The sequence below is a fragment of the Coregonus clupeaformis genome, chromosome 35 (genome assembly GCF_020615455.1).
Source record: "Coregonus clupeaformis isolate EN_2021a chromosome 35, ASM2061545v1, whole genome shotgun sequence".
Taxonomy (NCBI): domain Eukaryota; kingdom Metazoa; phylum Chordata; class Actinopteri; order Salmoniformes; family Salmonidae; genus Coregonus; species Coregonus clupeaformis.
In genome coordinates this window covers 1,718,615-1,733,725 of record NC_059226.1, presented here as the reverse complement: position 1 = coordinate 1,733,725, position 15,111 = coordinate 1,718,615, and the positions used below count along the sequence as shown (strand labels likewise).

The following is a 15,111-nucleotide window of genomic DNA, read 5'->3' as shown; positions in this document are numbered from 1 at the left end:
TAGGGTTAGGCATAAGGTTAATGTTAGGTTTCAAATCTAATTTTAATAATGGCTTTGTGGCTATAGAAGCTAGTGACAACCCTGCAGCAGGGTGATGGCTGTCACTTCCTGTCTCTCTCGGCCAATCTCTGCAGCAGGGCGATGACTGTGTCCTGTTTGGAGGAGAGCAGCTCCAGGGCCGTGGCCATCCTACCCAGGGACTCTGCCATGCGCGCCTCCCTCCTCTCGCGCCTCCTCCCTCGGGCCTCCGCCCTGCTGTGATGCACCTGCTCCTCCTTGGCCTGCCCCTCCTGCCTCCTCAGGAACTCCTGCAGCAGGGAGGTGCCTTCTTCCGCTCGCTTCTGCTGCTGGGCCAGGAGGGAGGTAATGGAGGAGCCCTTGGAGGAGGAGGAGAAGAGACGGCGCTTCTTTCTGCGAAGGTGCACGCGGCTGAGGTTGGAGGGGATGTGACAGGAGGCAGGAGGCTGTGCGACCGTAGCAGGGGAGGGGTTTGGCTGTAGAGGGTCTGTGTTATTAGCTATCCTGGGGGAGGGCGTGTCCAAGGGGGTGGGGAGAGGGAGGGAGGAGCGGACAGGGGTGGGGGGAGGGAGGGATCTGACAAAGGTGTAGAGAGGGAGAGTGGAGGGAACTGGCGTGTGGAGTGGGAGGGAGGAGGGGACAAGGGTGAGCGTCCGAGTGCAGGCAGTGATGAGATTGCCATGGGGAAGGAGGGGCTTCTGCTCTGCTTTGGCGGTTTCCGTGGCGACGTACACCTTAGGGTTGCTGGTTACTAGGGTAGGGCTGCTAGTGGTCTCGGCGCCGATGGTGTCACCAAGCATGGCATCCATCATCTTATGAGAGAGAAAGAGAGAGACAAACAGAAAGAGACAGAGAGAGATGGAATGTTGAGATAAGAGAGTCTTGTCAGCTTATAACAATCTTGTTTCTTACTTTCATAGTACACCCCCAATGTCACTAGAATTTATGAGCATTCACTAGAAGACCGCTATGACCACAAGAACAACATTTTCAACAAACTGAATAGACGGTTGCCTGACGTCACAAAAATGATGCGTGAGCAACGCAGGAGTAGAAGGCTGTGTGTTGCTGTGATCCTGAACAGTCAGATAGCTAGCAACAATGACATGAAGCTGCCATGTGGGGAATCGTAGGTGGCTTGTTTCAGATAGTTTTACCTTGTTCTTGATACCTTGTCTTGTTTTAAGGTGATTTGACTTATACCACGTCTATGATAACATGGCTCAAATTCACTAGCTAGCTGTATTTGAGAGACAAAAAGTGCTTATTGTGCAAATGTATGTATGTTTTCAATAATCCTGATTCTAAGCCAACCCTGTCTGTTTTGCCCAGAAGATGCACGCGCATCGGTTTTCTTACTAAACAACACACGTCTATTATTATAAAACAAACAAGTACCTCAAAGTACTCCCAGGAGGTTCTGGCCTGGCCGGTCTCCCTGCCTCTGTATTTGACCCTCTTATAGGTGACGATCAAGTTGTTCCACTTGCGGCGGATCTTCTCAAAAGGCAGACAGTGACCCTGCTCCTCCAGCTCCTTCTGCACGCTCTGGAAGAGCTGCGAGCGCTCCCGCGTCCCATACAGGCTCCAGCGGCGCCCCACTGCTTCGATCAGGTACACGATAGCCTGGTAGGAGAACTCTGGTGACACCTGGGGAGGAGGCCGAGGATTCGGGCGGGTCATGACTGGGGCTGAGGAGAAGAGGGATTTTAATAAGTACTGTAAGTCGCTCTAGATAAGAGCATCTGCTAAATTACCTAAATGTAAATCGTCTCTCCCATGACAGACTTAACCATTCAAATGTTAACGACCTGCTAGCCAGCATGCACGTGAGATTTGGTTTTGGGTGCTGCAGATAAATGGTACATCTACAGTAGGTGCTTAGATCAGGAAATATAGGATGGTGTTGTTATATTCATTTTACTCTTCTCCATCTACCGCTCTCTTTAATGGGACAAATAGGACTCACCTGGAGCAATCTTTAAGATGGTTTTGCCATCGGCGGAAGTAGAGGTAAAGAAACGGTCAGCACTCACAGGATCTAGTGGAAAGAAAGAAAGAGGCAGGTGTCACATGCAAAACAGTCAAATACAGTTAGTATTTTGCTTTAGCTCATAATGTCAATACAATTATGATCTTTCATTGTAGATTGTACTAATATTTCTAAAGTGTGCAGACTTTTTCCTGTTTCGCCTGTTGCGTCCAGTATCTTCACTACTCAGCTCTGGGTGTGCGGTAGATTCTGCCTATTATCTAATAGTATTTCTAAAGTAAAAGTGAAAGTTCCTGTGAGACAAGACTGAAAAATATGCTATCTCTGTCTGATTATACAGTACCAACAACTTACACTGTACGATGGGTTTGCTAGTCGTTTTAGTTGCTAGCCGCCCATGCTGTGTTGAATACCCAGCATGGTCTTCTATTGGACCGCCTTCTCCCGGAGAAATATCATGACGAGCTGCAGACTCTGAGCCTCGTTTGCCTGAAAGCAGCGAATATGATTCGTCTTTTTCGTCAAAGGTCTCAGAGTCTTCACTTTTCACAGTGATATTCAATGACATTACCGCGTTTACCAAGCGCACTTTCTTGGCTATGGAATCGATCGACCACGTCTAAATAGGCTGCCTATGTGGCTGTTTCACTCAATGCTTATGAGAAGGAAAAAGTTTTAGTCTTTCAATTAGATATAAAGAAATTCGCCAACAAACCCCAACATCAGTCACTATTGCAGTATTTGCATTCTCGGACCTGTGGCTTTACAACAAGATGAAGAGAAATGGCTGCGTTTTTTACCAAGCATATTTGCGCAGCTCTGGGCAGGGATTCGCTGCTGGCAGTTGTGGTGACGTGTACCAGCGTGCGCAGGCCCTGCACGAGTGCAGAGACGCAACGCAGACGCTGCACAAACTGCCCTAAAGAGGGCGCTGCTGCTCTGTCGGAGGATATTCTCCTCAAAAGAACAACATTCTGGTAGGCTACACACAGTCAAACAAGTATGTTGTACAATGTTTTAGAAAATATTTGGTTTATTTTCGACAGCAAATCTAAAAAACGCACGTAAAAAGTTGATTTAAAAAACAATATGAAGGTGACATCACACATAGAACAATAAGACAGATATTTAACTGGATGTTTAAATGTGAAGCATCCGCTTGGCATCTCCACTCACTACCAAATATGGTACTGAGAGGAAGCCCACTGGCGGGCAGTGGGAGAAGATGGAACGAGATGGATTTTGGCCGACATTCCGCAAATGTTCTCATCAATGAAACATTTTATCTCAATACAGTTTTCTGTTCCCCAAACTAGAATTTGTTATGAACAGAGTGGACTAAGGTTTGTAGACTGCAAAGGCGAATTGAGTTATTGCACACGCGCACTTCACATAGTAGGCGTTCCCTAACGGAAATATGCAGATGAGGCTAGAACGCGCCAATACGATTTCGCTAGCTCGTGCTTGGCTCTGCCCCCCCTCCCCTCCTTGCTTCTGTCCACTATGGCTCATTTGTTCCCATTGGAAACGACAGGCTGTGGTCTATCTTGGTTTAGTTATTTAAAAAAATCTCTTTTATCCAAAAGCAGCGAGTCTAAGGACTCGGAGTATTCATTTTTTACAGTGATATTAAATGACATTACCGCGTCTACCAAGCGCACTTTATTGGCTATGGAATCGACCGACCCCGTCGAAATAGGCTGCCTATGTGTCTGTTTCTCTCAATGTTTATGAGAAGGAAAAAGTTTTAGTCTTTCAATTAGATATAAAGAAATTTGCCTACAAATCCAACATCAGCCACTATTGCAGTATTTGCATTCTCGGACCTGTGGCTTTACAACAAGCTGAAGAGAAATGGCTGCGTTCTTTACCAAGTATATCTGCGCAACACTGATGCGCAGCTCTGGGCAGGGATTCGCTGCTGGCAATTGTGGTGACGTTACCAGCGTTCGCAGGCCCTGCACGAGGGCAGAGACGCAACGCAGACGCTGCACAAACTGCCCTAAAGAGGGCGCTGCTGCTCTGTCTGAGGATATTCTCCTCAAAAGAACCCCATTCTGGTAGGCTACACACAGTCAAACAAGTAGACCTACAGTATGTTGAACAATGTTTTAGAACATCTTTAGTTTTATTCGACAGAATCCCTGGACATAAATCTAGTAAGGCCTAACCAGAAGTAAGAAGCCTGGAAGGTAAGGACTTCTAAGGCTCTTGCATGAGAAGTTAGGACATTTACTGTATGAAATGCAATGTTATCACCATCATTCTATTTCAATTATTATCACACACACACATTTTTGACTGGTAGAACGAATGAAAACAATTCATGAAAGGACTAGATGGATAATAATGTACATGCATGGAAAATAAGATCTGTACAACTTGGTGTACAAGTCTGTATGAAGGCTGTATACAAAAACCAGGGCATGGTGAATATTCCCTGTTGTCTCATAGTGAGATAACCGTACAGACTTGATGAAGGCTCTACTGGCTGTTGGATGCAGTTGGATGCTGAAGTTGGATGCTGAATGTACTCTTGAACTCTCTCTCAAATAGATTCTTCAATCTTTCGCCCATCCCACGGAACTCTGCATTGTCCTTCAGAAAAGAAAGACAGACACAATTGTATAGAAAACATAATAAACAAGGTAGAAATGCAATTAACACAACTCATTTTGCCTAATGTAGCTTTGTTATGGATTAAACAAAGGCACATTTTTTAAAGTGTTATTCATGCATTAGCATAAGTAAAGTTGAGTTAATAATTCCAAGATTTATTTAAAAAATGTTAGCCCTGAGTCTTCACATTGGATACTGCAGTAGTGCAGTCTTACCCTGTTAAATGTGGCACAGTTGGTGAAGATAAGCAACACGTCAGACACAAACTGTTGCACTGACTGGTAGAGATTCTGCTGCAGCTTTTCCACAACCCTGTCCAGCCATATAGGGGTCTTAATCACACTGGTGTAGTTTCTCACCTGGCAATGAAACATACAGACAGAGATATATGTAAACTTTCACACGCACACACAGAGAGAGAGAGAGAGAGAGAGAGAGAGAGAGAGAGAGAGAGAGAGAAAGAGAGAGAGAGACTTACATTGATGCAAGGATCTGACACAAAGATCTTGTCCTCGTCCGCGTGGTACAGACACAGCAGGAGGTAGTGGCATTCCTGTCAGAGTAAACACGCACCTTAATGTGACTGCTCAAAGCTTGTTTACATTTAATTCTGAATAATTATTTAATGTCAAGTATTTCGTGATCCTTATAATGGACAGACTGACAGATGGATAGGTTGATTAATTGATTGATTGACAGGCAATTGGCCCAATGGTAGCAGTCATTAATTCAGGCTCCTCACCAGTAGGTGGTCAGAGATTCGGCAGGTCAAGGCTTCCTGGTAGGTCATTTGTTTGGGGTAATGCCACGACTGACTGTCCCTCAGTACACATAATGTACACATCCACAGACGATTATCCCTGTGATTACACACACACACACACACACACACACACACACACACACACACACACACACACACACACACATTTTCAATAGTGCACAAATAAGCTTACAGCTAAGTTTACCTACACAGAACAAACAGACCTCTCTTCTATCAATCTCTTTCTCTCACTCTCTCTCTCATCAACCCTCAACTCTTCTCACCCCAGCATAGAGTCATCCACATTAGGAAGATGACATCTCTGATGGAAGGAGCGAGGACACTTATCACAGCATATCAAGCTGCCCTGGCTCCTACAGATGAAGCAGTCGTCATCGTTGTCCTGATCGTGCTGCCAAGACAGAGAAGAGAGAAAGGTGAGAAGGAATTGGATAACAATCAAGCACCAACTGCCTGTTTGCGTGTTAACGAATGTATGTAAAACAAGAAGACGCCTTATCACCGATTCTGTTTGCTATGTTTATTAATGCTTTGGCAAAAATAATTAAACAGTTAAATATTGGATTAAGATATCATGATGAAATGCTGATGATATTATTTTGATGGCAGAAACGGAACAAGACCTGCGGAAAATGTCAATTGGTGAAAAAGATGGAGAATCATGATTTATTTTTTAATAACAAAAATGCATTTTTAGAAATCCAAGTACTGAGATAAGTTTTTCAGTTTTGCTGGCTGACTCAGCAATTAGAGCTCTTGGGGGAGTTATAGGAAAAATAATAACACTCAAAGATATATGGTTATTCCACATATTCCAAACTGTATCAGACATGTGTCCTGTTCTGGACCATTCAGCAGGGGTGTGGATTGCTAGGTGGTATCTCAAAGCAGTACGTTATTTTTTAGGTGTCCACAAGTTTGCACCTATACTGGCAATAACTGGGGACATGGGCTGGGAACACTGTGAGGTGAGATGGAAGGCGTGCATGGTGAGACTTAGGAATAGACTGTTGGATATGCCAATTGCCAGAATAGCCAGCAAAGGATCTCTTCACAGGAGGAGCCTGGGCAACCGAAATGTCGGACCTTTTCCAGCAGTCTGACTTTGAACATTTGAACGAAAACCAAATTAAGGGAGACAGAGACACTATTAAAAAACAACTGATGACACAATATGAAAATAAATGATTAATCATAAACCCAAATTGAGAACCTTTTGTTTGATTAAGGGTGAATTTGTGTGTGAGAGATACAGTATATTATGTACAACCTACCTAAAAGCAAGAGATCTCTACGTGTAAGATCAGGGATATTGCCCCTGCGTATTGAAACAGGTCGGTATAATGGTGAAATGGACGAGGAAAGACTATGTAACTATTGTGACCTCGAAGAAATAGAGAATAACATTCATTTTATCATCTATTGCACTTTTACCACACTATATACACATGTCCTTATTCCAGAAAGCCCACCAGATATACCCTGGCAATATGTGGCTGAGCGATGAGGAGAAACTGAAATGGTTGTTCCTATGTTGTTCCCATGTTCCTGAGGGTCGAGGGGGAAACTTACCCGGTCTGTGGCCGTGGGGCTGCACAGCTTGCATTTACACAAGAGAGAGTGGATGTCCAAGATCTTACTCTGAAAATGAGAAACAAACAAAGACAGTAGTAGTACTAGTAAAACGTTTTTGAAGAAGGGAAATGTTTTCATCACAGGTCCTTAAAGACCTGGCAGACTATCTTAAGCCGGGCCTCCCGAGTGGCGCAGTGGTCTAAGGCACTGCATCACAGTGCTAGCTGTGCCACTAGAGATGTTTCGGAGGACACACGACTCTCGACCTTCGCCTCTCCCGTGTCCGTACGGGAGTTGCAGGGATGGGACAAGACTGTAACTACCAATTGGATACCAAGAAATTGGGGGAGGCGAAGGTCGAGAGTCGTGTTCCAATTCCTTGTACAGTAGGTTGGTAAGTGCCAAACACACATCTTCTTCATCTCTCTTCCTCGTTCTCTTTCCCTCTGTACCTCGATGAGGACGCTGAGTGGTTTCCCGTCCCACTGGATGTCTTTCTTCCAGGAGGCATCTGCCAGAGCTGACCCCCCCGTCATAAACTCCACAGGGGTCATCCAGCGCAGCTCCGTACGGATGCTCTTTCCACACGACCCTGGGGCAACAGAGAAGATAGGGGCAGAAGGAAAATCTCAAATGAAACCCTATCATAACCCTAGTATAAATCCAATATGGCACACGACAGCTGACCAGTCACATAGGGCTATGGTAAAATAACCTGTAGTGTATTATCGACAATAGCTAAAACTGTGTCATTTACTTTACTTTATTACGTTTATTTTTGCAGAGACATTTTCAGTAAAAGTGCCGGTTTTAGCCAATTGGCAAAATTTCGACCGTAGTCCCGTAGTACAGACAGACAATGAGCACATAGAGAGCAACATATGACAAGTAACACTTAGTACGCAGACAGACAGAGCATAACACATAAAGCAACCAAACAAAAGACAGAAAATGAACAAACAATATCTACACACCTCACAAACTACAGACAGGTTGTGTGTGGCGCAGTTACGTGTGTCTGAAGGCAGTTGTGTTCCAGACATGGGAAGCTCTCACAGTGAAAGCCGTCTGACTGAAGGTGCTTTTCCTTAAGGGAACTATACAGTCACCTCTCATGGCAGACCTTGTGGATCTGCTGCCATGGGTTTTCTGCTTGATAAAAGCACTAAGTGGGGGCAGTATTTGAGGTGCAGCCAGAGAAAGAGGGTTGCCGACATGTAAAAGTGTCTCCAGTACCTCCAATAGTTTCTGAGACACAGCAATAGCTATAGGATTTTTTATGTTTATTAAACCTTGAGAGAATAAAATATGTAACGTACCTGATGCAAACCGATCCTTATGTAGCGTTCCATTGATGGCCCCACAGGTGACTTTGAAGACAGACCTTTTCACAACACCATGGCTGCCTCCTGTACTGCTCTCTCCTCCAGCAGTGTTTGCCTGCTCTCCTCTCTCTCCTTCCTCTCCTTCCTGCTCAGCTTCTTCTTCTTCCTCCTCTTCCATCTCATCATTGTCATCCTCCTCAGATTCTGGAGTAAGGATAAACAGAGGTTTAGGGAAAGGTGGTTTATTATATAAGTGTGAAGGGTCAGGCCTGTGTTATTCACAAAACCTTATAACAACAACAACACACGGTTAGAGAGACACCATCCCCTTTACCAGATAGTCATGTCTGAAGGATTCAGAAAGATTCCATTGTTGTGATTGGTGTACATACAGTTGATGTCGGAAGTTTACATATACTTAGGTTGGAGTCATTAAAACTTGTTTTTCAACCACTCCACACATTTCTTGTTAACAAACTAACTATAGTTTTGGCAAGTCGGTTAGGACATCTACTTTGTGCATGACACAAGTAATTTTTCCAACAATTGTTTACAGACAGATTATTTCACTTATAATTCACTGTATCACAATTCCAGTGGGTCAGAAGTTTACATACACTAAGTTGACGGTGCTTTAAAACAGCTTGGAAAATTCCAGAAAATGATGTCATGGCTTTAGAAGCTTCTGATAGGCTAATTGACATCATTTGAGTCAATTGGAGGTGTACCTGTGGATGTATTTCAAGGCCTACCTTCAAACTCTGTGCCTCTTTGCTTGACATCATGGGAAAATCAAAAGAAATCAGCCAAGACCACATAATTTTTTTTTGTAGACCTCCACAAGCCTGGTTCATCCTTGGGAGCAATTTCCAAACGCCTGAAGGTACCATGTTCATCTGTACAAACAATAGTACGGAAGTATAAACACCATGGGACCACACAGCCGTCATACCACTCAGGAAGGAGCCGCGTTCTGTCTCCTAGAGATGAACGTACTTTGGTGCGAAAAGTGCAAATCAATCCCAGAACAACAGCAAAGGACCTTGTGAAGATGCTGGAGGAAACAGGTACAAAATTATCTATATCCACAGTAAAACGAGTCCTATATCGACATAACCTGAAAGGCCACTCAGCAAGAAAGAAGCCACTGCTCCAAAACCTCCATAAAAAAGCCAGAATACGGTTTGCAACTGCATATGGGGACAAAGATTGTACTTTTTGGAGAAATGTCCTCTGGTCTGATGAAACAAAAATATAACTGTTTGGCCATAATGACCATCGTTATGTTTGGAGGAAAAGGGGGGTGGCTTGCATGCCGAAGAACACCATCCCAACTGTGAAGCACGGGGGTGGCAGCATCACGCTGTGGGGGTGCTTTGCTGCAGGAGGGAATTGTGCACTTCACAAAATAGATGGCATCACGAGGAAGGACAATTATGTGGATATATTGAAGTAACATCTCAAGACATCAGTCAGGAAGTTAAATCTTGGTCGCAAATGGGTCTTCCAAATGGACAATGACCCCAAGCATACTTCCAAAATTGTGGCAAAATGGCTTAAGGACAACAAAGTCAAAGTATTGGAGTGGCCATCACAAAGCCCTGACCTCAATCCTATAGAACATGTGTGGGCAGAACTGAAAAAACGTGTGCGAGCAAGGAGGCCTACAAACCTGACTCAGTTACACCAGCTCTGTCAGGAGGAATGGGCCAAAATTCACCCAACTTATTGTGGGAAGCTTGTGGAAGGCTACCCAAAACTTTGACCCAAGTTAAACAATTTAAAGGCAATGCTACCAAATACGAATTGAGTGTATGTAAACCTCTGACCCACTGGGAATGTGATGAAAGAAATAAAAGCTGAAATAAATCATTCTCTCTACTATTATAAGTTTCTTTCCTGAGGATGGCTCACCCCTCACAGTTCTGGGTGACTTTAACCTCCCTATGTCTACATTTGACTCATTTCTCTCTGCCTCCTTCTTTCCACTCCTCTCCTCTTTTGACCTCACCCTCTCACCGTCCCCCCCTACTCACAAGGCAGGCAATACGCTTGACCTCATCTTTACTAGATGCTGTTCTTCTACTAATCTCACTGCAACTCCCCTCCAATAAGGTGAATGCACCAATTTGTAAGTCGCTCTGGATAAGAGCGTCTGCTAAATGTCGTAAATGTAAATGTCAAATCTAAAGTCTCCGACCACTTCTTTGTATCCTTTTCTCTCTCGCTCTCCTCCAACACTACTCACTCTGCCCCTACTCAGATGGTAATGCGCCGTCACAACCTTCGCTCTCTCTCTCCCGCTACTCTCTACTCTTCCATCCTATCATCTCTTCCCTCTGCTCAATCCTTCTCCCTCCAATCTCCTGATTCTGCCTCCTCAACCCTCCTCTCCTCCCTTTCTGCATCATTTGACTCTCTATGTCCCCTATCCTCCCAGCCGGCTCGGTCCTCCCCTCCTGCTCCGTGGCTTGACGACTCATTGCGAGCTCACAGAACAGGGCTCCAGGCAGCCGAGCGGAAATTGAGGAAAACTAGACTCCCTGCGGACCTGGCATCTTTTCACTCCCTCCTCTCTACATTTTCTTCCTCTGTTTCTGCTGCTAAAGCCACTTTCTACCACTCTAAATTCCAAGCATCTGCCTCTAACCCTAGGAAGCTCTTTGCCACCTTCTCCTCCCTGCTGAATCCCCCCCCCCCTCCTCCCTCTCTGTGGATGACTTCGTCAACCATTTTGAAAAAAAGGTTGACGACATCCGATCCTCATTTGTTAAGTCAAATGACACTGCTGGTCCTGCTCACACTGCCCTACCCTATGCTTTGACTTCTTTCTCCCCTCTCTCTCCAGATGAAATCTTGCGACTTGTGACGGCCGGCCGCCCAACAACCTGCCCGCTTGACCCTATCCCCTCCTCTCTTCTCCAGACCATTTCCGGAGACCTTCTCCCTTACCTCACCTCGCTCATCAACTCATCCTTGACCGCTGGCTATGTCCCTTCCGTCTTCAAGAGAGCGAGAGTTGCACCCCTTCTCAAAAAACCTACACTCGATCCCTCCGATGTCAACAACTACAGACCAGTATCCCTTCTTTCTTTTCTCTCCAAAACTCTTGAGCGTGCCGTCTTTAGCCAACTCTCTTGCTATCTCTCTCAGAATGACCTTCTTGATCCAAACCAGTCAGGTTTCAAGACTGGTCATTCAACTGAGACTGCTCATCTCTGTGTCACGGAGGCTCTCCGCACTGCTAAAGCTAACTCTCTCTCCTCTGCTCTTGTCCTTCTAGACCTGTCTGCTGCCTTTGATACTGTGAACCATCAGGTCCTCCTCTCCACCCTCTCCGAGTTGGGCATTTCCGGCGCGGCTCACTCTTGGATTGCGTCCTACCTGACCGGTCGCTCCTACCAAGTGGCGTGGCGAGAATCTGTCTCCGCACCACGTGCTCTCACCACTGGTGTCCCCCAGGGCTCAGTTCTAGGCCCTCTCCTATTCTCGCTATACACCAAGTCACTTGGCTCTGTCATATCCTCACATGGCCTCTCCTATCATTGCTACGCAGACAACACACAACTAATCTTCTCCTTTCCCCCTTCTTATAACCAGGTGGCGAATTGCATCTCTGCATGTCTGGCAGACATATCAGTGTGGATGACGGATCACCACCTCAAGCTGAACCTCGGCAAGACGGAGCTGCTCTTCCTCCCGGGGAAGGACTGCCCGTTCCATGATCTCGCCATCATGGTTGACAACTCCGTTGTGTCCTCCTCCCAGAGTGCAAAGAGCCTTGGCGTGACCCTGGACAACACCCTGTCGTTCTCCGCTAACATCAAGGCGGTGACCCGATCCTGTAGGTTCATGCTCTACAACATTCGGAGAGTACGACCCTGCCTTACACAGGAAGCGGCACAGGTCCTAATCCAGGCACTTGTCATCTCCCGTCTGGATTACTGTAACTCGCTGTTGGCTGGGCTCCCTGCCTGTGCCATTAAACCCCTACAACTCATCCAGAATGCCGCAGCCCGTCTGGTGTTCAACCTTCCCAAGTTCTCTCACGTCACCCCGCTCCTCCGCACACTCCACTGGCTTCCAGTTGAAGCTCGCATCTGCTACAAGACCATGGTGCTTGCCTACGGAGCTGTGAGGGGAACCGCACCTCCGTACCTGCAGGCTCTGATCAGTCCCTACACCCAAACGAGGGCATTGCGTTCATCCACCTCTGGCCTGCTGGCCCCCCTACCTCTACGGAAGCACAGTTCCCGCTCAGCTCAGTCAAAACTGTTCGCTGCTCTGGCACCCCAATGGTAGAACAAGCTCCCTCACGACGCCAGGACAGCGGAGTCACTCACCACCTTCCGGAGACACTTGAAACCCCACCTCTTTAAGGAATACCTGGGATAGGATAAAGTAATCCTTCTACCCCCCACTTACCACCCCCCCCCAAAAAAATAATAAAAAAAACATATTGGAAAGTGGTTATCCCACTGGCTATAAGGTGAAGGTACCAATTTGTAAGTCACTCTGGATAAGAGCGTCTGCTAAATGACGTAAATGTAAATGTAAAATGATTCTGACATTTCACATTCTTAAAATAAAGTGGTGACCCTAACTGAACTAAGACAGGGAATTTTTAATTGGATTAAATGTCAGGAATTGTGAAAAACTGAGTTTAAATGTATTTGACTAAGGTGTATGTAAACTTCCGACTTCAACTATACCTGTGATTGAGACCGCTGATTGGGTGGAGGAAAACAGTGTTCTCTTGGCCTAGATAGGAGAAAAGGGACAGATCAGTTTTACATATATCAGTCACATAATATACTTTTCTTTATCTAATATGGTAATAACATGGACAAAGAAAATGATCATTGGTCAAAGTATGATCACGCTTAAGAAATATAAATACATGCCCGTAGAAACATCACAATATCAACGGCTAAGGCTAAGCTGTTGTCAAGTTTAGATGTTGCAATAAAACTGATTCATGACTAACATTCATAAACAACATGTACTGAGATGCGATGACGATGCTGCACTTTCTTTGCATTTTCAATGGTCACACATCTTCCTATGCCGAATTGCCATGATGTGCTACATTCTATTAATTCGTGGGGACCTGGATTATATTTAGTTGATAAAGGCAAGGATAGATTTATTTATTCAGTTATTACAAAGTAATTTTTTACATAGAATGATGTGGGTGAACTGTTATATAGATATACAGTATGATTTGGATGTACTAAGCATTTGAGGGCATTTGTACAACTAAATAGTCCAATTAAGTTTGGCTGTTAATCTAGAGGATGTGGTATATTTAAAGATTGGTCACCTACCTGTGCACTCTTTCTTCTTTTAACATCTGGTGAAGTTAAATGACCTTCCTGAGGTGGGTGGGATGGTGAAGTGAGGGGGGAGAGAAAGGGGGACAGACATTTATTCTGAGTGTTGAGTGACTGAATGGCATATCAGTGAAATACCTGTACAGTTAGTTTCTTTACAGAAAAACAAAAATGTGTGAATTCTTCGAAAGAACTCATCCACCTGGTCAATTCATGTCAGCATGACAAAACATTGAGGTGAGGAGAATTTATGTTTTTTATAGGTAAATGTAAAAAAACAAATGTGTGATATTTTGTTTGTAAATGTTTGAATTATGGGAGTATCCATGAACACGTACGTTTGTTGAAAAGAGGAAAGGGAGAGCTTTTCAAACCTATTTCTGAGTCCCTAGGTCAAGCCACATGGTAACTAGCATCTTAAATGATTTAGTCTTATCTCAGTTTACCTATTTACTTATGGCCCTGCCTACACCAAACTACTTGTTTTTTAAAATTATATGAGCAAAAAATATTCCACTTTATTTGGAATGGCAAGCCAGGCAAAATTAAACGGGCCTATTTATATAATGAATATGAATTCGGAGGGCTGAAATTATTACATATTAAAGCATTGAACCTCTCACTAAAGGCTTCAGTCATACAAAAGTTGTACTTAAATCCGTACTGGTTTTCCAGCAGATTAGTAAGAATGGCTCACCCCATGTTAAAAATGGCCCTTTTCCCTTTATTCAGATTACAACCTCTCACTTTCGGTTATTTAAAAATGAAATAATCTCCAGAATATCGCTATTTTTATAACAGGAAAACTGGTTGCAATTTCAGTTTAATCCATCAGAAAAGACAGAACAAATATTACCACAAATATTATGGTGAAACTCAAATATACTAATTGATTTTTAAAAAAGTATAATGTTTGTTAATGATATCATAAATATAACTTTTGGAGTTATGTCACACATGCAGCTAACAAAAATCTATGGAAATGTCTGCTATATCCAAAATTACAACCAACTGATTGTAGCATTACCACAAAAATGGAAGAGGCAAGTGGAACGGCCCTACATTAAAGACCAAAATTGGTTAAACAAAATTGTGATAAATAAAAAAGTATACCAGTTTAATTTAAGGACCAACAAATTGACAGCTTAATATTGCAGATAGATTGTAACTTCCATCAATGTTATTGTCTGCATCACTTCCAATCCCCCATGTTTTTTTATATATATATACACACATAAATACATATATATATACAGTGGGGAGAACAAGTATTTGATACACTGCCGATTTAACAGGTTTTCCTACTTACAAAGCATGTAGAGGTCTGTAATTTTTTATCATAGGTACACTTCAACTGTGAGAGACGGAATCTAAAACAAAATTCCAGAAAATCACATTGTATGATTTTTAAGTAATTAATTTGCATTTTATTGCATGAACTTCTTCTACTCTCAACCTCTCCGA

At 44.0% G+C, this 15,111-nt stretch overlaps 2 protein-coding genes across 3 annotated transcripts in view; both read right to left on the bottom strand.

The window, feature by feature from the left end:
- Positions 1–101: 101 nt before the first annotated feature.
- LOC121551720 (PH domain-containing protein DDB_G0287875) lies at positions 102–2,829 on the bottom strand. Its single transcript, XM_045211134.1, has 5 exons — positions 2,366–2,829; positions 1,988–2,059; positions 1,417–1,709; positions 573–830; positions 102–464 (listed from the first exon to the last, which is right to left on the bottom strand). The coding sequence occupies exons 1-5, from the start codon at positions 2,577–2,579 to the stop codon at positions 102–104; spliced, it is 1,200 nt and encodes a 399-aa protein (XP_045067069.1). The 5' UTR covers positions 2,580–2,829.
- A 1,277-nt stretch (positions 2,830–4,106) lies between these two features.
- LOC121551176 (nuclear body protein SP140-like protein) overlaps positions 4,107–15,111 on the bottom strand; it is a 46,473-nt gene continuing 35,468 nt past the window's right edge. For both annotated transcript variants that reach the window (XM_041863722.2, XM_041863723.2), the window contains exons 6-15: positions 13,642–13,689; positions 13,027–13,075; positions 8,309–8,518; positions 7,442–7,581; positions 6,987–7,055; positions 5,678–5,805; positions 5,373–5,490; positions 5,109–5,183; positions 4,846–4,989; positions 4,107–4,609 (exon numbers count right to left, since the gene is read on the bottom strand). In XM_041863722.2, the coding sequence (XP_041719656.1) occupies positions 4,496–4,609; positions 4,846–4,989; positions 5,109–5,183; positions 5,373–5,490; positions 5,678–5,805; positions 6,987–7,055; positions 7,442–7,581; positions 8,309–8,518; positions 13,027–13,075; positions 13,642–13,689 (1,095 nt within the window). In that variant the 3' untranslated portion in view covers positions 4,107–4,495. The remainder of the gene's footprint in view (positions 4,610–4,845; positions 4,990–5,108; positions 5,184–5,372; positions 5,491–5,677; positions 5,806–6,986; positions 7,056–7,441; positions 7,582–8,308; positions 8,519–13,026; positions 13,076–13,641; positions 13,690–15,111) is intronic.